We start from the raw sequence: 27,894 nt of genomic DNA, 5'->3' as shown, positions 1-27,894 counted from the left end.
ATTTATATTTATATCTAATTTTATTAAAAATATGTTTTAACTCATTTAAGTTGCTTTGGTGCAGAACATTTTATTAAACTATAAATATATATATATTTATATAAATGTTTATATGAATATGTTTTTTTTTTTTATTGCAACATGATACGCTTCATTTGCACAAATGAGGAAAATCTATACAAGGAAATAGGAGCAGGAAACTGTTTACTTCTTAAGCTACACGTTGTAGGTTTAAACAGTTTCCTACTCTTATTTCCTTGTATAGATTTACCTCATTTATGCGAATTAAGGGTATCTTGTTGCAGTAAAAAGAATAAAATAAAATCATTTATATTCATATACATTTATAATCGTTTGTTTAGTAATTCTTAAGTATGCTAAATTCTGTTCTTTTCTGTTCTGTTCTGTCCAGTTCTGTTCTGTTCTGTTCTCCTTCTCGCACTTCTTTCGATCGGCTTAGTCTAAGCTTTGCTTTATATTTGCCTTGCAAAAAAAAAAAACTATATATATATATATATATGTATGTGCATTGTACACCAAGTCAGTGAGAGCGACGGCACACGCATTAGTCTATACATCAAGTATTCTAGTATTCATTTTGCTGCTATCCTGCTCGCTCCCTAATTAATAGCCTTAGCCTAACTTCCATTGCAATGCTGAAAATAACGTAGCTGATGCATACTATGCATACTCACAAAAAGTAAGAGTGAGAGAACGAGAGCAGCCATTGTTCCAGTTGCTGCTCTTACTTATTCTGCCTTAACCTAACTGTAAGTGTAAGTGTATAGTCATTTGCTCATGCTGAGTGCGTGTCGTCGACAGCAAGGGCAAGAGCGAGAGCGAGTGACTTAAAAGTAAACAGTTTACAGTCCAAGTTTCTATTACTATGCTGCTCGCTCTCATTTAGCCTAAGCTTTCCTTACTATATTTGAAAACAAAAATACCTGCATTCCTTGCAAAGAAAGAGGGAGAGAGAGAATATGTATGTAAAAGAAATATTCTAGTTAGAAATGATTTGCTGCTCTGTTGAGCTCTACCTCGCTCTTCTCTTCTCATTTAACTGTCTTGCTTATGGCGCTGCCGAATGCGAGCATAGCTGATTATCGACTTGACCAATCGCTATCTACTCTGAGTCCAGGCTATCCCAGCCATCGGACAATTCATCCAACTGCAACAGCTACTGGAACGGCACAAATTTCGTCATATCAGCAGTTGTGGAACGGGGCGCAATCGCCGGATTGGTGACGGTTATGGGCAGCTCCAAGGATGTGGGCACTCCGCTGCCGCTGCCATTGGTCACACCAATTACGGCCAGGCTATCGTCCAGATTGCCACCAATGGAATCCAGGGACAGAGGCGAGGCCGATGAGCTGCTGCTGCCGGCGCGCAGTTGAAGGGCGGCAGAGGCACTGGTGCTTGGTTGCTCCAAGGCGGACATGATGGGCGTCTGATCCAGCAGCGCATTTGTCTCATTCGTGCGGGCTGTGATCGGCGGCGTCAAGTGGGAGGCACTGACCGGCAACGTGTGTGCCATAAAGCCAACCACATCCTCCTCAGTTCCAGCTCCAGCTGCTGCTGGTGTCAGTGTTGGTAGCTGTGCTGGTGCTGTGCCTGCAGATGCTGCCGCTGCAGCCGCCGATTGAGTCTCAATGTGTAGAACGTCCACACTGTTGCCGGCCAGCGCTGCAGCCAACAAATCGGGGACTATCAGAGGAACAGAGCCAGCTCCGTTGTTGCACTGGTGCAAGGTCAAGTCCTCCAGATTGACCAGCTGTAAGTCTCGCTCGTGCAAATAGTTCTTGGCCGCCTGCAGTATTTCGGCGGCAGGCAACAGAGCCTGCCCGCCGCCGTCGATCTCAATGATGATGTCATCCTGTTGCTCGGCTATATTCATTAGCACCTCGGTTGATATCTCCAGCTGGTGGCCACCGACATTCAGTTGGAGCACATTCGACTGCAGCTGATACATTTCCTCGGATGGCGATGGATTCTCGGCTTCATCAGTTGCCACCAGATCTTCAGCTGTTTCCGGCTCCTCCTCTTCGTCGTCGTGGCCGTCGACTAATTGATTTGAAGGCGACATCATGCCCAGTATGGCACCTGGCATCACATCCCCCCCTTCCACTACTCCTTCTCCCACTTGCCCATCTTCTGCTTCCGGGTTCTCACCCTGCTCACCCTGCACCACCTGCGCTATGGCCTCACCATCCAGCAGAAAGACCGCAGACAACGGATTCCCTTCGGGTAGCTGTGGCGTCTCGGTTAGCGCCTCCAAAGGCACCGGCACCAAATGATTCTCGCTATCCAAATATAGTGCCTCATTGTTCAAAGGGGTAAAGTTGTTGTTGTTGCTGAGGGAGCAGAGCATGAAGGTGTTGCTGTAGCCAGGAATGGGGCGAGTCATCACAGCACAAATCCGTGAATCTGCTGCTATCTCTTGGGTGGTTTCCTTCGACTCATCTGCTTCGGAATTGTTGTCACTTGGCGGCGGACGGTTTACTGCTCGTGACGATGACGGCTGATCATCCAGTGGATCATCGATTCTCTGCGACTGTTGCCTCTGCTGTGGTTGTGGTTGCGGTTGCTGTTCCTGTCCCTCTTGTTGCTGTCCGTGTAACGGCTGTTCCTTCTGTCCTTGCAGCTGATGCTCATGCTGTTCTTGCAGCAGCTGCTCCTGATGTTCCTCCAGATGCTGCTGCTCCTCCAGCTGCAGCTGTTCCTGCTGTTCCTCCAGATGCAGCTGCTCCTGCTGTTCCTCCAGATGCAGTAGTTCTTGTTCTTCCTCCAGCTGCAGTTGCTCCTGCAGTCCCTCGAGCTGCAGCTGCTCCTGCTGTTCTTCCAGTTGCAACTGCTCCTGTTGTTCCTCCAGTTGCGGCTGCTGCTCCTGCTCTTCCTCTAGCTGCAGTTGCTCCTGCTGTTCCTCCAGCTGCAGCTGCTCCTGCTCTTCCTCCAGCTGCAGCTGCTCCTGCTCTTCTTCCAGCTGCAGCTGCTCATGCTCTTCCTCCAGCTGTAGCTGCTCATGCTCTTCCTCCAGCTGTAGCTGCTCCTGCTCTTCCTTCAGCTGTAGCTGCTCCTGCTGTTCCTTCAGTTGCAGCTGCGCCTGCTGTTCCTCCAGCTGCAGCTGCTCCTGCTGTTGTGCTTCCAGCTGCAGCTGTTCATGCTCCTCCTCTAGCTGCAGCTGCTCATGCTCTTCCTCCAGCTGCAGTTGCTCGTGCTCTTCCTCCAGCTGCAGTTGCTCCTGTCCGTGTAGCAAATCCTGCGTTTGTTGTTCTGCCACCGTTTCCTGTTCCTCTTCTAGCGCTTCATCTGATACCGGACTCAATTGCAGTTCCAGTTCAAGGTCCAGATCCAATTGATCCTGCTCCTCTTCCTGCTTCTCATTTTCTTTCTCCTTCTTTTCCTTTTCCTTCTCCTTCTCGACATCCTGTTCTTGCCTTCTTCTCCTAGCTTCCACTGCAGATTGCGAGCCGCTACCTCGTCGCTTTCTTCTAGCCTGAGCCTCGCGCAGACGCTGCAGCTGGCGCCTGGAAAACTGCAGATCCTGCTCGGTCAGCGTGGTAAACGCTTGACAGGATGGACTCTTCTGTGGGCGGCTTATGTTCTCTCTTCGTATGGCCGTTGGGTGAACGCTAATCGCTCGGCGATTGAGCCGGAAATTGCGCTGCTCCTTCAGCCGCATGAGCAGCAACTTTTCCTCGGCATCCGGTTTGTGCTGACAGCGGGCGCGAGCCCAGCGCTCCCGGGCAATGCGATTGATCTCTGCCCTGCGTCCGCTAGTTATGTCCGCCTCGTACTTGAGCAGCATCTCCCGCTCACGCTCCTTCAGCTGCACTTCGAAGCGTCGACCGACCGGGTACGACGTCGGTGACCAGCGATTTGGCGATGACGGCGAGCCAGCTCCCGGGGATTCACGTATTTCGGCTTGTGCGCGTTGAGCTGCCGCCGATGTGGAGGGTATCGGCTGTTTCGGTGTGTGTTTCTTGTCTTCTTTCTTCGAGTGCTTTGCTTTCTTCGCTTGCCTTTCTCTCTTGTCTTTTGAACGCCCTGCCGGCGTCTGCTGCTCCGCCTTCTGTGGCTTCTGTTTGTTGTGATGCTGCTCCTGCTTTTGTCTCTCCTTTCGACTCTTTGCATCTCGACGCTCGCCCGCCTCTGCTCTCACCGGCCGTTTCAGCTGGCTGCGTCCGCTGCTGCTGCTGCTGCCGGTGCTGCTGCTACCGCTGCCACTGCTGCCGCTGCCGCTGCAACTGCTGCAAGTGCTGCCACTGCTACTGCTGCCGCTACTACTGCTGCCGCTGCCACTGCCAGTGCCACTGCCACAGCCACTGCCGCTGGTACTGCTGCTGCTTCCACGGCTTCCCCGCTTACTGTTTTTGCTGGTTTTGCTGGCTTTGCTGGCTTTACTGATTTTACTGTTCTTGCTGGTTCGGCTGGCTCTGCTCGCAAGACTGCGAACCCGCGCACTGCTCATGTTGCTGTTCTCCGAATTGGGGCGTATCTCATAGAGATTGGGCAGCAATATGTCCTCCAGGATGAGCACACCGCTCGACTCTGTGGCCGTGGTGGACTCCTCGACCAGGGCAGGAGCCGAGCGCTGCAGCTCGCACGCCTCCTCCGCCGAGATGACAGCCATATTGGAAAGAATGGAGCTGCTGTTACTGTTGCTGTTGCTGTTGCTCGCCGAATGCGAGGAGCTGTTGCTGTTGGAGCTCATGTGGATGTGGATATGGCTCAGCGCTGGCGAGGCTAGGCCGCTGAACTGCGACTGAATGGGGAACTGCGCTTGGGAAGCAAATGGCATTTGCGTCTGGAATTCCAGTTGCGTTTCTTGCGCTTGCATTTGGCTTGGCACAGGCGACGAGTTGCTCAGCTCTTCGGCTGTGGGTGTCGGCGTGGGCGGAGTTTGAGCCAGGCTGTAGCTGGACATGATTTGGGATTGCGACTGGGCTTTGGCAGCGCAATTGTTTGGATTGCTTTGGCGTCGCTTGTCAGTCTTCAGTTCAGAACTGGAGCCATTGGATAATGTGGGTAGAGGCGACGTCACTACCTGCTGCTGCTCCTCCTCCTCTTCCTCGTGTTCCAGCGCCAGCGCAACCTCTTGCTGACTTGTCTCGTCCTCATCTTCCTCCCGCTCCTGCTGTTGCTGTTGCTCTTGTTGTTGTTGTTGTTCCTGCTCTTCGCGCTGCTTGTTGCGCGACTTGAAAATGCGTTTCTGTCGCTCCTTGATGGGCAGATTTGACTGCTCTGCCTCCGCATCCACACTGCCTCCTCCGGTTTCCAAGTCCTGCTCGTGCTCCAGCTCCTGCTGCTGCTGCTGCTGCTGCTGCTGCTGCTGCTGGCGCTGGTGTTCATTGAAAGACTTGAAGAGATCTTCGTTGGATTTGGCCAAAGATTGCTCTCTAGAGTTCGACTCCTCGCCGCCATTGGACAGAGGAGCCGTAGCTGTAGCTGTTGCCGTCTGGGCAGGAGCTGGAGCCGAGGGCTTGGTGTGCCGTCTATAGCTTAGACCATTTCCATTTCTCTCAGCGATGGGTGCATTCGGCTGAATGGCAGCCGGCTCGAGGTGCTCGTCTTCCTCGTCGAAGTCAAAGCAGGAGACGGCACTCGGATTCGGATTCGGATTTAGTGCTGATGCTCTCATCGAGCGCTGCGGCTCGGCAGCATCGATAAAGACAACGCTCTCATTGGAGCTAGCATCGCTATCTTGAATTAGGATCGGCTCATCCTGCACGCAGTTGCTCTCGGCGCTAGCATCGAACTCCTGCAGCACCACATCTCGACGATCCTTCTTTGGTATGTTGCGTATGCGTTTGGATGACGACGAGCTCGATGAACAGGAGGCCACGGCATTCAAGGATACATCATTGCATAGCGCATCATTTGTGGCTGGACTTGCTTCGGCATCAGCGTCAGCGTCGGCGTCGGCGTCGGCGTCGGCTTCGTCGTCGGCTTCGTCGTCTGGCTCCTGCTGTTGCGCCCTTTGCTGCAGCTGCTGCCCCTGCTCGATTTGCTGTTCCTGTTCCAGATCTGGTTCCTCCTGCTCGTAATCTCTCCATTCTGCGAGCAATCTTAGGTGCAGCTCACGTGAATCATTCACGATCTGATTTGGAGTGTCGTTGCACTGCTGTTGCTCCTCCTGCTCCTTCTTCATCTGTTCTGCCTCCTGCAGTGTCCCAGCTTTCGCCTTCTGCTCTCTCTCGGCAGCTGTTGCCTGCTCGTCATCATCCTCATCCTCGTCCTCCTCATCCCTTCGCTTGCGCTTGCGTCCCCTTTTCGCAGCCGCTGCCGCTGCCGCGGCCGACACGCCTCCACTCGGTCTGCCTGTCGGCTTTGACGGGGACTTCGCCTTCGATGTGGGCGCCGTCTCCGGACTGGGATTCACTGTTTGGGTCGCTCGACTGGGCAAGGCCAGTGTGAATGGCGACGGTGATGTTGACGTGGACATCATGGAGGCACTGGTAATTGTGCAGTTCCTCTCACCAGTCTGCTGCGGGCGTTCTCGGGGAAGCGCAAAGGTGACTGAGGAAGAGGCGGATCTTCTGGAAGTTGGTGTTTTCTCCAGGACTTTCCTTTCTCGTTCTCTTCCTCTGGCTGCACTCGCATCTCTTTCGTCGGCATTGGGATCATCGTATGTCGCTGTGGCTGCTTCCCTTGCAGCACTAAGTCCCCGCCTCCTGCCCAATCGCTCTGCCCGTTCTGCCCTGGCCCTCTCACGCTCCGCACTGGCCGTGGAGCTGGTCTCCTGCTGCCTGGTACAGGAGCGCGTTAGTCTTCTCTGTTTCGCCGGCGTTGCGGGCGACGGCGGCGTCAGCGGCGGCGGCACTGGCATCGTGGCACGCAACTGGTGGCAACGTTTGCGTCTCGGATCCCTCGAGCTAATCTGCGTGTTGCGGCGCACCGCCGGACTGGAGCACTCGCTCAACGGCGATTCGGGGGGTATAGGCGACTTGACCACGCGCTCAATGCTCGCCAGCGTCAGCTGGGCAATGCTCGCCACCTGCCTCTGCTCCTCGTCATTGAGCGGCGCATCCACCACAATGGAGACGTGTCGCGACTGACAGCGCCACAGCGACGAGTAGGTCGCCAGCTCACGGGAGATCGATGTGTTGGCCCTGCGGGACGCACGCGACTTGTTGGACACGCAATTGTTGGCACATCCACTGCCTGGCATCCCCGTTGACGCGGTGCTCAAGCGGCTGAGGTCCAAGTGAGTGCGCCTATGGATGAGCAGAACGTTCATGCTGCTCGTATGGAAGTCGCACAGGTTGCACTCATAGCGCTGATCGTTGCGTCCCTCGGGTCGTGAGCAAGCTGAAGCCGGCGCGCCAATGTCCATGATACGAATCGATGAATCCTGTCAAGCGTAAAGAGGGAGGAGCAACATTAATTGGAGTCGATAACATTCGAGAGATCAAGGCCAAATAAGAGATATAGAGGATACGCTAAAGACTGAATTGCCTAAAGACAGATATGTATAAGAATAATAATCGACAAACTCTTATACGACAAAGAGGTCTGCAGAAGGCCTTAGACTACGAGATTTCAGATTGGAATACAGATAGAGGCATACATATACAGCCGACTGCTGCGAGTCAGGGAGTCTTCATAAGGAAGAGGTACGAGGTATGTGTAGGAATACACACATAATAATAGAGCGAAGACCGACAGATGAAAGAGAAACGAGTAGTCAACAGGCAACAGGCATATAGTCTCTCTGTATAAGAGATATTTATAAGAGGGCTACGAATAAATATCTGGTATATAAATATATCTTAGGTAAAATAGTTTCTAAGTGGGTTAATCAAAGAGAGTTAAAGAAAACGTCTTAATTGTAGAAGAAAGGGAATACGTATATATCAAAAATGTACATCTATCTTATATTTACATATATCCAACAAAACTCACATTGTCGTTAAAGCTGCCGTAGATGTTGTAGCTGTTATCGATGTGATTGTTGTTGTTGTTGTTGTTGTGGGCGTGAGTGTTGTTGTTGTTGTTGTTGTTGACGTGGTTATTGTTGGGGATCTGATTGTTGTTGTTATTGTTGTTGCTATTGTGATTGTTGTAGCGATTGTTATTTAGATGATCATCCAGATTGTTGTTGCTGTTGTTGTTGTAGGTGCGATTATTCGCAGCATTGTTGTGGCTGTTGCTGTTGCTGCTGCTGCTGCTGGTGCTGCTGATGTTGTTGTTGCCGGTGACAATAGAGACGGTGGTGTTGGTGCCGACAGAGGCGGTGGTGATGGTGCTCGATAGAAATGCCTTAATCAAGCTCTCACGGCTCACCGCAGGCTCTGCGCTCTCCAAATTTCTTTCGGCCAAACGGCTCTCGGCGTGTTTCACGTCCTCGTTGAACTTCTCCCTCATATCGGCTGCCACGGATTTCCCTGTAAAGCAAATGCATGGTCAGATCAGTTCGAGAGTGGAACTGGATGTTCGCTATATTCTCTCAAAGGAGCTCAAATTCAAGATTCAAATTTGAGTTTGTCCTTTCTCCCATTCGATCTTCGTTCTTTCGGTCTTTATCTCTTGGCCTTTTATTTTCCCCATTCCCATTCACTTGCTAATCCTAGCCGTCCTCTGCTCTTTCCCTTGCTTGCTCTCCTTCTTTTTCTCCCTCCCTCTCTTTCTCTTTCTCTGCCATTTTCTATTGCTGTCAAATCTTTCACTCTATTTTCTCTCCTCTTTCTGCCTCTTTCCTTCCCTCCCATTCTGACGTTCTCCCCCCAGACTCCCCGCCCCCTCCACAACTAGTCACACACATAATCATCTAGCAGTCGAGTAGCTAAATGTCAATTCGGACAGCTTTCGTTGGCTCTGAGCTGCTCTCGTAGGGCTCACATTTATTTTATATCTGGTATTGTTCACATCGAGCATACGAGCTCTTCAAAAATATATATTTCTATAAATTTATATTTTTTTACTTTTTATCAAATCGATATATAGATTTATATATTTTTGTATTTTTGTACGAGTCAAGTCCATTTGCGAAAAATCAACGAAGAGGGAAAGCAAGCGATCGATACAGAGAGGTGGAGAGTGAGAGACCAACAGCGAGCCAGAGGAGGCAAGAAAGCGCAAGCCAAACTAACAGCAGACGAATTAACAGCAAGCAAAACAGAAACAGGACAACAGCAGCAGCGGACACAGCTGAGGATATGCGCGTCGGTGCGGAGGCCTGCTGCTGCGGCAGCACCATCATGTCCAACATACTCGGCGCAGCCAGCGCCATTTCGCAGCTGCGCCTGCAGACGATCTTCGACAATGTGAAGCCATTGCAGCAGGCACTGGGCAGCCGCCAGAGTCGCCCCTTCATAGTGGGCGGCCTGGCCACTGGCGTGCTCCTCTACTACTGCGGCCATCGCTGGCTCAAGCAGAAGGGGGCGGTGGAGCAGGGCAAGCTCAAGCGTGCGGAGGCATGGCAAGCGGAGCCCGCAGGAGCTGAGCAGCTGTTGAGAAACCTTGAAGCTGGCGCAGGAGATGGAGCTGCAACAGAAGCTGAAGATGGACGCGAAGGGGGCAAAGGCAAAGGCATAGCCAAGGCCAAGGCTAAGGCCGAGGCTGAAGCTGAAGCTGAAGCTGAAGCTGAAGCTGGGGATGATGTCGAAACTGTATCTCATGCAGAGCTGACTACCTCCATGTCCTCCAACTCAATGGAGATCGAGTAGGGCCCGAATAGCAATCAGTCAAGCAACGTAGGATGGTCTCGGGAGAGCTCTCCCGAATCTCAGCCAATCAATAAAATACAAACAAACACACAGTTCATCGATCAAGCCTCAGAAAAAACTTCCCTGGATCTCTCAAAATCAATTCAGTTAGTCTCAAAGTAAATTTTTCTTGAATCTCAATCAATCGTCCAAGCAACCAAAAGAGTCTCGCAGCGAATCACTCTCAATTAATCAATGAATCAATCAAGAGTGCCGAGTAAAGCATCTTCCTCGAAATTCTTCACCAATCAATCAAGAGTTACGAAAGAAAGCGCCTTCATCGAATTATTTCCCTACTCAATCATCAATCAAATTGCAACCAATCAACCAATCAAGTCGCGAATGACAGATCAGCCTCAAACCACTCTCAATCAATCAATCAAGAGTGTTGAGCGATGACGAGAGAGTGAGCGAGCGGTGTTCCTCGAATCAAACATCAATCAAAGAGTTCAATATGCATTCATATATACATATACATATATACGTATATATGTATATATATGTTTATATACATACAATATTTATTTCTTCCCTTCTTTAAATTTATCGAAAAGAGGTGTGTGCATATATTTCGGTCTATGAATCCCGCCATTAACAATAGTTCAGTTATATAAAGATAAATATAATGCGTATATACATATATATAGATATATATATAAATTTAATATATATATATATATATGTGTATGAGAATATATATAAGAAAGTCTCTCAATTGATTATCGATAGCATATAGCATGCAAAGGTCATTCATTTTTTATTCTGGTTATCGGTTAATCCATCCCTCGTTCACTCAACCTCAAAGTGGTTCAATCAATCAATCACAGCGGATTAGTAACTAGCCTGCCAAACGGTCAATCAATTCGCCAATCATGTGGAATATTTTAAAGCAAGATGAACTTGTAATAGGTAAACAGTTAATCCTGAAGCAAAACATTAATTTCCCCAGGTATTCTGTGCCAGTCAAGCACTCGATCAGCTGGTCAATCAATCAATCATGCAGTTACACCATTACCCGACCGACTTGCTCCATTACCCAATCGCCCCATTTCCCTTGAAATGTCTTGATTGCCCTTCAGCCATCTGTGAATCCATCAATCAATCAAACAATAAACGCATATCTACTCACTGGTGCCCAGCTTGATGAACTCCTTTTTGTGCTCGCACTGAAATGGATAGATCAGCTTGGACGTGTTCACCTGCTCACTGCGAAAGACAGAAAAACATGTCAGCAGGAATCCCAAGTTAGGAGAGATGGGTATTACTTACAAAGTTCGTTCGTTGAAGAATTCGACGACGGCGTAGGGTCGCCGCGAGCTATTCACAAAGCGAAAATCTTGCGACGAGGTCACCTCGCCGGGCCACCAAATCTCTGAGTTATGAATCTTTACCCAAACGATGTCCCCATCCTTGTACTGCCGCTCCACCTCCTCGTTGCGGAATCGTGGCATTTTGATGTTGTTATCAGTGAATATATATATAAATCAATATATATATATATATATTATATATATATACAAGCTCTTTAGATGTATATATGTTATCCAAATTCGTAGTCCAAGTTCGATTCACTTCTGGTCGTCTATTCCTTATGTCTAGGTCCTCCTTCACGGCTTACATCGGGCCTGAACAACTGCAAGCATTTGGTAGGTTTAATTTTTTTGAGAGAGAATTTCATTTGAGTTCAAATTTCGATTACGTATCTATACACCCATGTTTAGCCCCCTGCTTAATATCTAGGCCTTTGAGTGCAACAATTTCAAGAACGGACAGAGCATGTCGGACATATACAATCTGAAGCTTAAATAGCTAAGCCACAGATTCAGCTTTTTCTTAACTAACTAACGTTAATTTAACTGAAATATATTTCTTATAAATAGAACAGTTGGTATATTTAGTTCGTAATACACGTAATACGACAATGAAAAACATCATGTCGGGAGTGTCCGACTAGCAGTTACCTTAGGCTCCTTGCCAATCACGAAAGAGAAACATCGTAGCTATATATATTGATAGTAAATAGATAGAAATAGAATAGACATCTAAATCTCCATCTCCTACACCAAATCAATTCTGAATAGTGTATAAGTCTCTGGCTTTTAATCTAATACTCCTTCGCACTTATAGATATAACACTCCCTTAAGCAGAGTGGCTGGTGTATAGTATTTACTAGATAGCCAAGTTCTTACACTATTCAACTAGTCTAGCTTTAACAGCAAGGGATCTTTAATTTTCAGCTCTTATACTGCATAACTTAGATAAGATAACGGATAATGCTTAGCTCTTATACCAAGTAGTCTCTTATTCTACGCTGATATTTTACATCTGTAAATGATCCTATAGCTCTTGTATAATTACATACGTCTACAGCTCGTTTAGAAACAAACCGTCTCAACTGTTGCATAGATTTGATGAGTTTTACCACGCTTTCTGTTTATTACATTATACCTAAGACCGATACACTCTGTAGAGGGTGGTATATTCATATAGGTATAAATTAGAAGACAAATACAAGTTTTTGTTTTTTTGTTGTTGGTTTTTCATAGTAATTTATTAATATTTTTCATTATTCTGAGTAATTTACAATATAGATATAGTTTATATATTTTGTATATATACGATGAGTGTAAAATGAGGCGTCCAAAATTTGATAGACACGCAAAACTAGATACGAAGAAAGCGAAAAAAGAGCGCAAAATCGAAAGTACTGCGTGTATTGCTACAATTAAAGTGTTATCGTATATCGATTTTTGTATCATTTATTTTTTGTTCGCTTTGTATACAAAGTATACGCAATAGAGTTCTTACTTAAATCTTTATATAACATTGAATCGAAAAGTGAAATATTTATTAAACATGAATAAAAATTGTAAAAAATGTATATTTTGTTTTTGTTTAAGAAAATATGTTAAAAATATATATATATTTCGTCTTAAGCTAATGCTAGGATTTAAATTTTAAGTTTTTAGTGGTTCATCTCTCTAGTGAGCGTAAAGTACATCGATATAACAGAGTCATTCCAATCACAATTTAGCAAGGACAGACAAATTACAAACATTAATTCAAAATTCAATATAAAAAAGTTTCGACAAGCATCGAAATATATATATCGATATACGTCTATATATCTATATAAACACGAAAGGCAAACAGGCATAATAGAGAGACGTAAGAAATATATATAGATATAGATACATAGATAAAGGATAAGAGAATATGGCAACTGTTAACTGTTAACAGCTGTTAACCACGTGTTAACAGTATGCTAACATTACATAAGTACAGAAGCTTTTACTGTTACAGCTAACATTGATAAACACAGTTCACTTAAAGCAGTCTATAAATAATTTCTGTTTCTGTTGTTTTATGTAAGTACACTGTTAGAGGGAATATGCCAACATAAGGTATAACAGAAGCTGCTAAGCCCGTTTCATTCAATGATTCATACAGTTGTACTTAAAGTATTCTTCAATCGGTTGATTGTTAAAGCTATTGAACAGCAGTTAACACTAAATGTAAGCAGTCAGAACTATGATGTGTCTCTTTAAGTGACAGTTGTGTGTTCCCGATGTTACTGCTACTGTTACGACTCTGCAAACAGCAACTGTTAAGCGTGTGGTTTCAAAATGCAATTTCAAGCTCTCTGTTACTCTAACATAAGGCATAACATTCAAGATAAGCCACTGTTAATTGATTTGTTAACAGCGAGTGTTAAATCTGCAATTATTGATTATGTTAAAGCCATGTGCTACAATTTATAACTGCTGTTAACTTTCTGACTGCCATTACAGCTTTTAATGTTAACTCTGTATTCTGCTAACAGCAGTGGTTAGAGCTACTGCTAACGGTTAAGTTTACTGTTAAGCTTGCAGTTATTACATCCATCAACTTCACTGTTAACTGCTCTGTTGGCAGCAACCATTACGCTTATGTTAACATTACAACGCCCGCGCTGTCTGTCTATCTGAGGCTGTGGCTGTGGCTGTGTATGTGCGTGTGCGTGTGTGAGGGAAATGTCTTTTCCATTTACTTCAATTACAGAGCTATAATCCAATGGGGGCGGGGCCGGGGCCAGGTCCAGGGTCGGATTAGTTAATTGATTGGTGGGTGGGGATTGGGGGTCTTTTGGTTATCTCGGTTGCCTTTTTATAATGTCTTGGATTTCATTGTTTTGGGAGGCTTGGTGCAATGTCATTGGGTATTATCCGCACGACCGCTGTTGCCATTGGAGGCAGACGTTGCCGTAGCCACATCATCGCCCACGATGAGCACCTTGCCGACGCCATCGGGCGCAACCAGCTCACCGCTTAGACCATCCAAACCTGGCTCGCTAACATCTCCGGGTATCTTTGGCTTTGGACGATGCGTATCGACAGCATCGATTGGCAACTTGATATGCTCCACCTTACAGCCATAGGCGACAGGTGTTAGCTTAATGACCGTGTGCAATGGGACATACAAATAGGGCAACTCATCCGCTGACTTGTCCAGGAAGTAGGCGAACAAACACCTTAGGACAGCCTGATGGGAGACAACGAGCACATTGCCCTGACGCTCCAATTCCATGATAACAGGCTCAAGTCGCGCCACCAGATCCTCATAGCTCTCGCCGCGTGGATAACGATAAGCGAACTTATTCAGATCTCTCGCCTTGAACTCCTCGGGAAAACGCTCCTTAATCTGCTCATAGGTCATCTCCTCACAGTGGCCCGCATCGATCTCATTCAATGCCTTCCAACGCTCCTGGGGCGCCTTGACATCTGCTACCGTCTGTATGGCACGCTTCATCCATGAGGTCCACACACGCAATCCATCGATCTGTTGCTGCGAGATGAACGAGGCCAACGCTCTGGCATATTGATGACCACGGGGACTCAAGTTCGAGTCACCACCAATTAAGCCGCTCAAATTGTGCTCCGATTCACCGTGACGCGTTAGATAGATGGTGCGTGGCGTTATATGAATGTTCATTAGATAGTAAACAATGCGCGATTCCACATGACCCTCGTTATTATAGACGACGACCTTTTTGCCGGCATTGTAGACCTTCATGAAGCTGAGATGCGACTCGGCGACTTCGTCAATCGGTTGATATCGCTCCTCGTAATGCTCGATGCGTTGCAAGAAATCTCGGACAACCAGCTCCGTATTCATATTGATGTAATCCGGTGAGCTGACCTTCACTTCCAATATATTCTGTTCAATGATTTGCGGATCATCGCATATCGACTCCACAAAGAACAAACGGAAGCCATGTTGCTTAACCACAATGTCATAGATCAATTGACGGCGATCGTGCGTCGAATTCGTGGCATCGAAGACAGCGATGCTGCCGAGTCCACTCAACAGCCAATCACACGAGTCGTGTAGTGCTTGATTAGCACAGCGGTTCCGAATGGCCATTGCCTCCTCATTATCGGCACGAAAGAATTCATGGGATTTGTAGGCAGTCGTTGCATGACGACGATACTCGCCCAAATTAAAGACACGCGTCGCGATGCCAATCCAATTGAGATAACGCGCCAGCTTCTTCGATATAAATGTCTTGCCCCTGGCGGGCAGGCCCACCATTGCGATCACATGAGGCGTTGTACAATCGGCTATTGTACGCTCGCCCCGAATCGGAAACGGTTTGGTCATCACCGTTTCCGATGTGGGCGGCAACAGCTTACGCAATTCATCCGACATCACCGATGGACAGACATGCAACTCATTCTCGATGGCCAGGTCGGCTGTCTTCTTCAACTGATTCAATGAGGTGGTACGCACGCGTAACGACGGCGAGGTGTTATAGGGCATATCCATGATGCTGGTGGCTGTTACGGAACGTACTAGCTCTTTGGCGGCGGCAACTGCGGCGTTTTGCTGTATCAATTGTCGTTGCTCCAACTGTTGTCGTTGCAAAACGTGAGCGCAACAGCAATTGCAGGGCTTAGATGTTGTTAATAGAGCTGGTGAAGAGGTGGTGGAGGAGGAGGAGGAGGAAGAAGAGATGGTAGAAGCGGAAGATGCGGAAGAGGTTGTTGTTGTCACGGAGGAGTTGGTAACGGTATCGGTATTGGTGTTGGTATTATTATTGTTATTGTTGTGGTTGTTGTTGTTGTTGTTGGATGTTAACTTTTGCTGAAGCGTGGGCAACAATTTGTTAGCTGTTGCTTCTGCTGCGGCTGTTGTTGTTGTTGTTGACGTTATTGTTTCCTCCTTGTTGTTGTTGTTGTTGTTGTTGTTGTTGCTAGCTGCAATGTAATTGAAATGTGTTGAATTGTTGTTGCTGATGTTGTTACTGCTGCTGCTGCTGCTTGGCAATTCTTGTTGCTGCTGCTGCTGCTGCGTTGTTGTAGCTGCTGCTGCTGCTGCATTGAGCAATTGTTGTTGTTGTTGTTGTGGCGTGAGACATGAAATTAGGCGAGCATTTGTTTTAGTTGTTTGTGTTGTTCTTGTGGTTGTTGTGATGGGCAATGAGTGTGATGCAGTGTTTGTTGTTGTGCGTTCCACATGAAGCAGCCCAACAATATTATTCATAAATATGCGTGCGTGTGTGTGTGTGTGTATGTGCCAAAAAATGAACTCAATTAATGAGAGTTAATGGAAAATACCGAAAATAAACCAGTTAAAAAAGCCCGTTAGAAGCAGACGCAACCAAAAATAAATAGTAAAGAGAACGCGTTAAAAAACAACTAGATAAGTACATATGCATATATACACACACACCCACACATCCATTCATACATAAATGATTTTGCAATACATACATAGATATATCTACCACATATAGATATGTATATTTGACTTCTTTTTGCACTTGACGCACACGAAAACCGACGACTGACTGAACTGAAGCGCGCGAGGAAAATTTGTGCGGAAAAGCGAATGAGAATTAGAAGCAGAAGAAGACGAAGAAGAAGAAGAAGCAGAATAGTAAAAACGTGCGTGGGCGACGACAAACGTTTTTATATGGAAACAAAAACAAACAGCTGTTGGCTTATTAAATATTAAATATAGGCATTGGAAGACGAGGGATGCGTGCGTGAGTGCGTTCGTGCGTGCGTGTCTGTTGGCTTTATTAATGACTTGTTATCGATAGTTCAGCCCTGGTAGTAATTAGCGATCGATTAGCGCATAAAAGCGAAATTCTTCTATTATCTGCTGCTGCTGTTGTTGTTGTTGTAGCAGTCTGTGTTGTTGTTGCTCTTATATTCTGCTTATATTTGGCAAATATACATACATACATATGTACTACATAAACTAAAAGAAAAAGACAGAAATAAAAGCAGAAGAGATAAACAAAGTGAGATATTTGGAAAATGACAAACAAAACAAAATAAATATACTTAAAGAGAAGCAGCGGCAAAAAGATATGGCAGACGCAGAAGAAGCGGTGAACACATGCTCTCTGCATGCATACAAAAATATTTTGCTTTTCTTTTGTCATTTGCAGCAAATTGAGTGCAACTTAAGAAATTTCCAAGGCAAAACGAACGAATGAGAGAGTGATAAGGAAAGGCCAATGGAATATTTGCAAGCAAGCCAATGGTGTAGGTAGGTAAACAGGCAGAACGACAACGGCAGAAGAACTCGCTCTCCCTCTCTCTCTCTCTCTTTCATTCGTTATCGCACTGTCAAGGTCAGTGTTGCCAGACAGGCCAAACATTAACGGGCGTCTGCATGCAAGCATAAACACACACACACGCACACATATAGGCAGCGCATGCATGTGCTAAGCGATCAGCTGTTTAGGTAGCAGCAAACTGTCAGAGAAGCCACACACGACTGAGACACGCTAAAACTAGTTACATGACATTTAGCTTTTTAGCTTCTTTTTTTTTTTGTTGACTGAATATTTGAAGTTTTCATTTCCTTTAGCATTTATTATTAATACATGCCGATTATGATATATTTTCTATTAATTTGTATATGCATAAATAAATGTTGAAGCAGCCCAACAATCTAACTATATTACATCGAGATATACTAACTAGCTCTTTCTTAATATATGTAACTAACACATAGATTCTCTTAATTTATACAAGATCGCGCCTTGTTGAAATCTATCTATCAACTAATCGTTGGCTTATAAAGTTGGCAGCACTGTTGCCGCGAAGTTTCATTGAGTTATGTCTAGGTGTACAAGTGTGACTAAGTGTTTATTTATTCCCTCATTCATTGACATTATTTATTAAGCAGCAAATTGATTTATAATCAAGAAAACTAGCCGACAGGTGATTTATAATTGACTTATGTAATGCAAATGCTATCGGTGCTGCATACTGGAAATGTAGCGACAAATAATTGTTAATGGCACATTAAGCCAATTGGATTCCAATTACAACAACTACTACAGTCAACAGCAGCAAGAACTGCGCAGTACGAAAAAAAAAACAAGTAATTGAAGACTTTCGTAACAAGCAGTCTGATAGCCAATCAAAAGCTGAGTGATATGGTATGATTGAATCCATGCCCGAGCTAGTTAGTATGCGTGTGTGTGTGTGTGTGTGTGTGTGTGTATGTGTGCAGTTGTAATTACCTGCGACCAAGTTTAAAGTTGTAAAGCAGCGCGAGCAAGCGAGCGAGCGAGCGAGATAGATGCAAACGCGCGAGCGCAAAATTATAAGGAGAACAATAACAACAACAATATAAACACTAAAGAAAAAACATAAAAAATAAAGATGAAGTGAGAGAAAAAATCTGTATAGCAGCAGACACAACGCTCAATGCGGCAATACTAAAAATTGTGCACTAAATGCAAAAAGTTTGAAGCGAAGCGAAATTGTTACGCAGCAGCAGCAGCAGCAGCACTACCAGCTGCGCAGTCGGCAGCGCAGTTTGTAACTGTAAACTTTTTGCTTGCTTGCTTGCTCGCCTGCTTGCTTGCCGGCAACGACAGAGGTCAACAAATCAAACGAAAAGCAACGCGAAAAACTACAACAACAACACCACACATAAAAAGTAGCTGTAAAACGAAAACTACGCAAAAAAAAAGTATAAAAAAAATTCGAAATCAAATGGCGCGATTTTTCGCTTTGATTCTGATTGGCAGCAAATCTATCTATCTCTCCGCGCGCGTGCGTGTGTGTGTGTGTGTGAACTAGTTTGCAATCGCCCGCTTGCGCAAGATGCCAACTGGACTGAAAGGCTCTAGGGCAGGGCTACGAATGAGGGAGGGGGATACACTTAAGTGACTCCAAGTGCAATTGAACAATAGTCAGAAGAGCCGCAGCCTGACAATTTGCATATTCATATAATTACGTACATACGCATACATACACATATTCTATACGTCTTCTCTAATATAGATTTGTGGTGAATATACTGATTAGGGCTGGCAGCAGCAATACAAATGGAAATGCGTCACTAGAAACCAAATTTGACCTGCGATTAGCGATCTGAAACAGGCGATAGGCGAGCTCACGCCAATGCATGAAGAGAGAAGAGAGGAGAGAGGAGAGGGAAGAGAACACAAACAAAAACAAAAACATTTGATTGCAATCACAACAGCTTTCCAAAACTTTCCAGTGCTACTCTAGCTGGAATCCTTTCCAAGTGCTTAACCAGAATTTATAGCTCATTGCCCATTGCCTCAAGATCATTCACATTAACGACATTGTCCAATCGGATTCATTTTGCTGCTTGAATAGATCGTATTTATACTACCCCTGTCTCTTTTTTATTCTCAACCTCCTCATCAACATCTCCTCTCTTAATCTTGCGCTCTCTCTTCATTCATCTCATTCCATCTCTTCATACATGTATCTCATTCTCTTTTCATATGCATACCGTTATCTGCAATTTGTCTATCTTTACTAACAGAACTAGATTTCACATATTCCAATTGGCATGCAGCCTCTACCTGCCTCTCCCTACCTCTCTCGCTCTCTTTCACCTTATATATCTCGTGCACTCATTGCTCTCGTTGCTGTCTTCCTCTTCCACTTCTATTCTCGCCAAACATTCCTTTCCCCATCGCTTATCTTTGCCATCAACCAGCTGTTGCTGTTGCTGCTGCTGCTGGTGTCGCATTCATTCGGCTTGCACGTGAACAGTCTGTCAGTTTGTCTGACCGCACATACTTACCGTTAACATAATCATTAATTATTTGTTTGCATTTCTGCTTCTTCTTCTGCTAACAGCGCGATGTTAATCAAAATGTATTCCAAATGATTTCCGACTGCGATTGATAAGAACATTTTGTATTTAATCAACAATTACCATTACAATTACAATTACAATCTTGCTGAACTCTGATTAACCCCTTGACAATATATTACAAATGCGAAGAGCAACAATAATAATAATTATAATCAGTACTCCGGCAGCTGACGCGTTTCTAATAAGATAATCGTGGTTTTGCCCTTCACACTCCGCTCTTATCGAAAGCTAAAAAATATGCAGACATATGTACGTATGAAGCGACGATAAGCCAAACACACATAAAAGAAGCATAAACAGGCAGAATCGACTAGCAGATACCCTATCAAGTCAACCATCTGACTGATAACTGCATGAGCGACTACCAGATACCTTAGTCAATCAATCAATCAGTCTCAAAAACTTGTCTACATGTTTTTATCTACTTTCCCGATCAACTGGCAGATATCCTAACTAACTTCTGATCAATCAACGACGATGCGACGTGAAGATACCCTAGGAAATCAAATATACGACTGTTGCTGAACGATTTGCTGCTACCCTACAATTTAACTCTTAGGCTTTAATCAATCAATCATCGGGGTTAAGCTGTTTATAGATACTGGAGCCAATCGGGAGTTCATGTCAACAAACAAAATATTGCCACTGCGTTAAGCGTATTCAGTTATCTTCCATCGCCATCAATGCCTCGCTCTCTCTCTCTCTCTCTCTCTCTATATATACATATATCTATGTGAATATGTGTTAATTATAACACTAACACTATTAATTTCGCACTGATAACACACGTCAGGCATCCGTAAGCCCCATGAAAAAGTAGAAAAAAAAAAGCGCCGAGATAAACAATATTTACTTATGAGATAAAAAGCGAGTGAAGAAAACAAAAAGTCAAACATTTCTTTAAAGTTGAATGAAAAAATAAATAAATTAATGGATATATGTAGTTACACCCACTCATACAATTTTTACTGATTACGAGCTTTTCCTGCAGTTAGACCTATGATTAATTGGTTATAGAAATATCTTTGAATTGATTTACATCAGTTGGGAGCAAGTATCGGACAGTCAGGTATGCCCAACAAAGATACATATATTCTTGCTTTATCTTTATTTCTATATCAACAAAGAGCCTTTTACTTTGCAACATTTTGCAGTATTTGACTTGAATGTTTTTGCAACACTTAATGCTGTCAGTGTTAACAATGGCACAGATAATGGTGAAACCTGTGAGCTCAACTGGCTGATAAAGCATCAGTAACGATTGTTGTGAAAGAGAAAGTTTGTCTGAATCAGACCTATTTAAAGTTAGGACATCAATCTAATCAGAAATCAGAAAGAAAAACCCAGTTATAAACGGTGGAAGTACGTGAGCAAATGTTTTGAGGCAAACGATGGTGGGGAGAGTTGCAACGGTTGATTAAATAGAACTTTTCATGTTGTATTTATATTATACAAAATATTATTTTACCAAATTGTCTTCTTTGCCCCACTGTGCAAGGCAACGTTTTGACTCATTTCCTATTTCTCTACTGCGCGCCTCAGCGCCAACAATCAAAAATATATTCATTCACCTTGACATTGACAATTCCAATTGCAATGTCGCTTCCTCCTCCTCCTCCTCCTCCACCTCCTCCTCTTCCCTTATGCAATTATTTATAATATTTACTTATAAAGTGCATTGTCTTATACAGCACTTTCATTTTCGATTATAATTATTTTGCTGCTGTTGTTGTTGTTGCTTTTATTGCATTTGCATTTGCATTTACATTGGGCGCTGGGCTCAACAGCTTTAGCCAGCAATAAACGTGCCAAGTGTTTTATAACAAACAACAATGTCGCTCCGCCCTTCTTACTCTCGCATACCATTCTTTCTGTCTCGCTCCCTCCCGCTCTTTAGCATTACTCATCAAAAGTGCCGCTAGAGCCGGGCTTACATAGATTTTATTCATTCGCCTGCTCTTCAACCTCTTTCCCCTCCCTCTCGCACTCTGCGCAGAGGAGTTGTGCCCCGTCTCAACTTTCACCCAATGACAAATTCCATTTAAGCTTTTGGCCATTGTTTGCAAATTTTGCCAAAACAAAAAGTCAATTATAAAGTGCTCAAGGCCAAAAAACATTCGCAATGTTTGCTTCACACAATAATTCCGGTTGACTAGACCAAATTCGAAAATTATGAAAGTCTAGATATATTTATTGAGATGTGTGTAAAAAAAAAAATACAATCTACATACATATGTTTACGTCTCGTCTTTCTATACAAAATCTCATCAAACTAACAACAGTAAAGAAAAGCAAAACATTTCAAGTCTGAAGGCGGAAATTCACAAAAATAGAATAAAACAAAAACTGATATATTCGAGAAAGAGCTAAACCAAAAAAAAAAAAAAAAAATAACAAAAATAAAATTAAATGTTGTCTGGTTTAGCTGTGTTTTTGTTTTGATGATTACGAATGATCATTCGATGATGAAGTTCAAGAAGATAATGATGATCATCAGCATCATGACAAATAGCTGTAAAGGCATAACAAAAACATCAACAACAGCAACAACCACGGCGTAGCAGCTGTCGCTGCATTCGTATGTGGTCTGCCCATAATATCAGAGCGCAGCCAATAGCCACAGTGTGACCAGCCAATCACATAGGCAGCCACAGACACAGGCACACCCACTGCATACACACTCGCATACATGTACAGATTTGTGCATGCACGCATGCAGCAGCAATGACAATAGGCAGACAAGGTAAAACAAAAAGAACAAAGTTAAAGATCCCAAACGAAATACATACGTACATGCATATCTAGAAATATTAATAAGTCATTAAACTTTATAGAAAATAGCAAAAAAGAAGGAAACAAGTAAATATAAATCACGCGATTGTAAACCAATGTATGTCACACGCAAAGCAGACGGGCGAACAAGAATACCGAGAAGAAGTAGCAACAGCAGTCAGCATAATTTTCGACAGCAACAACAACAAGAACAATAATGAGAGTAGCAGTAAAACAATGAAGCTCAAGTGCAAGTACATGTGTGTGTGTGCGTGTGTTGATGTTGTTGTTGTTGTTGTGTTGCGTTGTGTGTGAGAGTTTAGTGTGTTAAATACAGGGTGCTTTGAATTATACATACATAGCAATGCAGCAGCGGAGGCCGGCGCCGGCGTTGCCTGACGGCCAGTGCTGCCACCAAATCGCGTGGACATTGTCGCCGTTGTTGTTGTCGTCTCACAGCATTGAGCCATTACTGTTGCTGTTATTATTACAGCGCTGCTTCTGCAGCGCACTCGTGCTGCTAGCGCTTCCTTTGATACTTTTGCGTTTTGCAAACAAAGCTGATACACACATACACACTCACACACCAATATATAGGTATATTGAGAGAGAGACACGAAAGTGAAGAAAAAAAAATATAACACAAATACAGTTACACCACAGTTCACATATGGACACAGCTAGCTCGCATGTGTGTGTGTGTGCTTCGTCTGCATATGTGTGTATGTGTATATATGTGTGTGCGTGTTTTAAGTCTGCTTGATCCGCGCTACGCACAAAAAGGTAAACGAAATTTGATCAGACAAAATTCCGACGCGCGCAAATGCGTTCCGCACACGTCGCTTGTCAAAATAAGAATGAGCAAAACAGCAAAAAGCAGCGAAAAATGGCACGCGAACGATCGTTGCGACGGAGACGCTGGCGATGACGCGTCGTCACTATCAATCAACACAGTGCTAGTGAAGCGCACATAAAATAAAGCTAGAATAAATACTTATTTCGTTATGTTATATTACATTATATGTAAACATATATATATATATATATATATATATATATATATATATATATGCATACATATTTATATCAATTTGCATTTCTTGACATAATACATTTACACACACATTTATGTATTTAACATTTAGAGATGAGTTCATAAAAACAGCTAGATTTGGCACATGAAAATAGCTAGTATGCGCAGCCCTCTCTGTTGTGTTTTCTCTTGCAGTCAGTGCTGCGCCGCTGACCGCAGGGGCAATGCGCATATGAAGAAGTCAGTTTCATTGTACATTTTATATGTGAACTGCAGTATTCGACATGCCGAATTATTGCATAAAACATATACTCACACACACCACATACATATGTAAAACATTTAGAAATTCACATTGTATTCAAAAATAATGAAAATAAAAACAGCTAAATAACGCACATAAAAAAGCTAATTTGCGCAGCACTTTGAAGGCGATTGCGTTGTCGAAAAAGTTGTTAATGCGTGGATTATGAACGGTAGCAGCACTGCCAGCGATACCGCTATAAATGTGATAAGAATTCGCGCAACGCGTGTCCCATGACGAAAACAACGTCTATTGCACTTGCCCCACACATACAAACACTGCTTGTAGATATGTAAGTGTGTAAGGCTTTATATTTCCTAATTTAATTAGCACATTTTAGTACAGGTGACAACAATGTTGCCGTTCTTGTTGTCGTTGTTTTGCCTTACTATTTTTTCCTTAAATGCAACAGAGAGCTATATTATGCAATTGGTATTCAAATATATACAAGCAAATATTTATATATATATATATATTTTTAGCTTTCATACCACTATGCATGGAATGTTATTTTTCTTTTTTTTTTTTTTTGCCTATTTAATATTTTATTTGTTGCCAAATTACGCAAATCGATAATGAAAAGTTATTATACAAAACGTAAAGAGATGAGAGAGGAAGTTGCGGAATTGTGCGCAACAATCTAATGAGAAATGCAAAGAGTGTGTGACCGAAAAGCAACTAGTGTGGAGAACTAGGCTTTAGCTCTTTCTCTCTCTCTCTCTCGCTTGCTTTCACTTGACTTTACAGCAAAATCATTACTTTTGCATGTAATGTGTACGCAGTGCAAGAAGAGCCGAACCACTATGCAAGACAAGGCGAAGCAAACTTAAGCATGTAAACCAATGCAAGAGGTGCCGAAACACTATGCAACATGTGTTAGACAAAGAGCAGCAATAATGGCCTTGACAATGTTGTGCAGGTATAACAATAAAGGAAAAGAGCATCGAAAGCTGCAAACTGCGCTTTAGCGCCAGCTTCACGTTCAGATCCAATTTGTCCTCATTCTAGCTGCAAGCTCTCGCTGCTAGGCAGCACTTTTTTCCATTATCTGACGTCATAAACTGACAGATTGGAATTCGAAGTAGAATAGAAAATTAAACGAGATAGGCAAATATTTTTTTGCGTTCGTCTCCATTCCGAAAACTAGATTTCGACTGAATTCAAATTCCCAGAAGGAAGGAAATGTTTTTTACTTGAACATACTCATACATGCATAGAAGAAAACATGTGTTTATCTTGCATATTTATTACATTGCAATTAAATGACATTCTAGAGCGAAATCAAACAGCCAACAACTGGTAAACGGCAACTTCTCTGGTAAAGCTAAATAAATTTCAAGCTGAGCCATTTTGTTGTTGTTGAAAACAAAAAACGAGTTTGCGCGCTAAAAAAAAAAAATAAATAAATAAATAAAACAAAAGTTCTTTTTATCAACACGAATCGCGCGCGAGGCATTTGAATGCGGAAAAGCGCCAAAAGCCGCACGCGCTTCAAATGCAACTCTGTCAAAGCTTTTACGGTAAAAACATTCTTGAATGTGTAAGAGAGACAGAACGAAAGCGCGTTTGGCAAAGAGCGCGTAAGAGTTAAAATATGAGCACAAAAGAGCGATAAAAGAGCTGAGGTGCAAGATGAAATGTCATACAAAATTGAGAATTGAGAAACAAAATTGCATAAAATACAAAAATTTACTTATGTATACAAAATTTAATGAATTAATATATGATAATAAAGATTTTAAATTAAAATTGAACAAAAAATAACTTAACAGCAAAGAGAATGCAATAACAAAAACCAAAGAGCGCCAAATTATTTACATTAAATTGACATAAAAAGCCGCAGCATGCAATTAATGAAATTTTGATTTTCAACTTGTCATAGTGTTTTTCTGTTGTGTGAGATAGTGTGCGTGTATGCATGTGCGTGTGTATGTCTGTTTCAAAAGGAAAACATCAAAAATATCAACGAATTCGAATGCATCTCTTACCTTTTCTTTCTTACGCGGTGAAAAGCTTGTTGCTCTGCCTGCTGGCTGAGTTTTTAAAACTTTTTCACGTTTTCGCTCGTTTACTCTCAGCCGCACACATACACTTGCACAAATACAGACACAAGCGCAGCAGCCACGCAGCGAGAGAGAGACACCGAAAAAAACACACACACTTTTTGTTGTTGCGCACTTAACAAAAAAATATGAAAATAATACTGTATTGTTAATTATTTGTGCTTATTTGTTTCAATTTAATAAGTTGGCTTTATTTTATTTTCTTTGCTTCTATGTACTAATTTGCGCGCTTTTACAACTTCCACTACTGCTGCTTCTTCCGCTTTTCTTCTGCTGATGCCACTACTGCCACTGCTGCTGGTTTTGCCAACACTTTTTTGGCGAATGTCTACGATGAGAAGATATCGACTGAACGCAGCTCAACGACGAAAATGATGGCGACGGCGACGGCGACGACGAAAACCACGACGGCGACAACGACAACAACACCGAAGACGAAACGGAGCAGAAGTAACAACAAGAGCAGAAGCAAATAACAATCAACACAAACTTGTCCACTTGCATAGAACCATTAATAAATAAATCATTATACATCATTCACTTTTGCACTTATACATCATTCAATATGTATTTCATTGTATTCTGCTACAAACACTTTTTGACCGTTACTTTTTTCATGGCGCACATTTTTGCAGTGCAGTGCACTTAACTATATGATAACTGGTGTACTGTAAAAAATGGCAAAAATTTAACAGCACCAATACATATGTAGACGCTGGAGACGACGACGACACACGCACACTTACATGTGTATGTGTAGTTGTATACGCTTATATATGTATATAAATATATTTATGTATGTCCATACTTGATTCCCTTTAAAGAATCCAAAATGTCCTAACTTACATTCGAACTTAAATCGTATTTTACTCTACCTCCTACCATCCACTCTTTTTCATGATTATTTGGGGGAAACTTTATATGAACACACTTACCGCTATGCAATTGCAGTCCGAATCCGCAAGAGTGTCAACATAACAATTTGTGTGTGTGTGAGAGAGCTGCGACAGTGGATGTGCTTTCTTGCTGTTGTCGTTTTTGGTGCTTGTTCGCTCGCTCACTCGCACACACACACATACATACACACACACACAGGAGCACTTCAGCGGCAAAAATTCTCAAAAAAAATAAAACAAAAAAAATGTGAACGCACACACGCACACAATATTAACATCTGTATGTGTGATATTACCGATTTTTGTTATATACGAGAAGATATACAAAAAAAAAAAAAAATAAATAAATAAAAAAAAAAATTGTATCAAGTTCTTTTGCCCGCAAATTGCAGTGCGAGAGCACAATCAACAAATTATTAACTTCTCCGCGGACTACAAATTCACTAGTAGAACTACTATATATTGTCTTTATTTCTGTGTTTCTGTGCTGTTCTTTTCATAAGAAATGTACAATTCGCTATTTTATTCAACTGCGTTTGTATATTTAAAGTTCAACCGAACGATGCGCTATGTGCAGCACACACACACAGGCAGGGACCGACCGTCCCACATACACATGTACGCACGTACACCGACAAACACACACGACAGCGGAGTAAAAAGTATTTTTTTCTTATTTGACGCAACTGGCGGATTCTTTCAATTCGTTCGCTATTGTAATCGAGCCACTCATGAAGTTTTTGCTGCAGCAGCCACAATGGCTAATTCAAAGATGTTTTGCAATTCGACGACCAAATTACAATTACGACAAAAAACTAGTAATAGAGCAAAAAAAAAAAACCACAGTCTATTAGAGACGTCGATGTTGGGCTGACTGAAGCTATCGATTGTTATGTATCGGTTAGCGATATGTGCACTTGTTAAGAACGGACACACACATATGTATGTGCATTGCACATGCACACACATAATCGA

General features: G+C 43.3%; 2 protein-coding genes across 2 annotated transcripts; both read right to left on the bottom strand.

Moving 5' to 3' along the window:
• Positions 1–41: 41 nt before the first annotated feature.
• Positions 42–27,799, bottom strand: LOC6585640. Its single transcript, XM_044007292.1, has 6 exons — positions 26,959–27,799; positions 10,974–11,337; positions 10,834–10,910; positions 7,903–8,384; positions 3,146–7,351; positions 42–3,115 (listed from the first exon to the last, which is right to left on the bottom strand). The coding sequence occupies exons 2-6, from the start codon at positions 11,153–11,155 to the stop codon at positions 1,178–1,180; spliced, it is 6,885 nt and encodes a 2,294-aa protein (XP_043863227.1). The 5' UTR covers positions 11,156–11,337; positions 26,959–27,799; the 3' UTR covers positions 42–1,177.
• LOC6585642 (6-phosphofructo-2-kinase/fructose-2,6-bisphosphatase 1) lies at positions 12,420–23,475 on the bottom strand. The gene is made up of 2 exons (XM_002011234.4): positions 22,982–23,475; positions 12,420–15,941 (listed from the first exon to the last, which is right to left on the bottom strand). Exons 1-2 carry the CDS (start codon positions 23,091–23,093, stop codon positions 13,897–13,899), a joined length of 2,157 nt encoding a protein of 718 aa, XP_002011270.2. The 5' UTR covers positions 23,094–23,475; the 3' UTR covers positions 12,420–13,896.
• Positions 27,800–27,894: the final 95 nt, after the last annotated feature.

Source organism: Drosophila mojavensis, unplaced genomic scaffold, assembly GCF_018153725.1.
Source record: "Drosophila mojavensis isolate 15081-1352.22 unplaced genomic scaffold, ASM1815372v1 contig_136, whole genome shotgun sequence".
NCBI lineage: Eukaryota > Metazoa > Arthropoda > Insecta > Diptera > Drosophilidae > Drosophila > Drosophila mojavensis.
The sequence above is the reverse complement of the archived record's forward strand: the minus strand, read 5'-3'. Positions and strand labels throughout refer to the sequence as shown.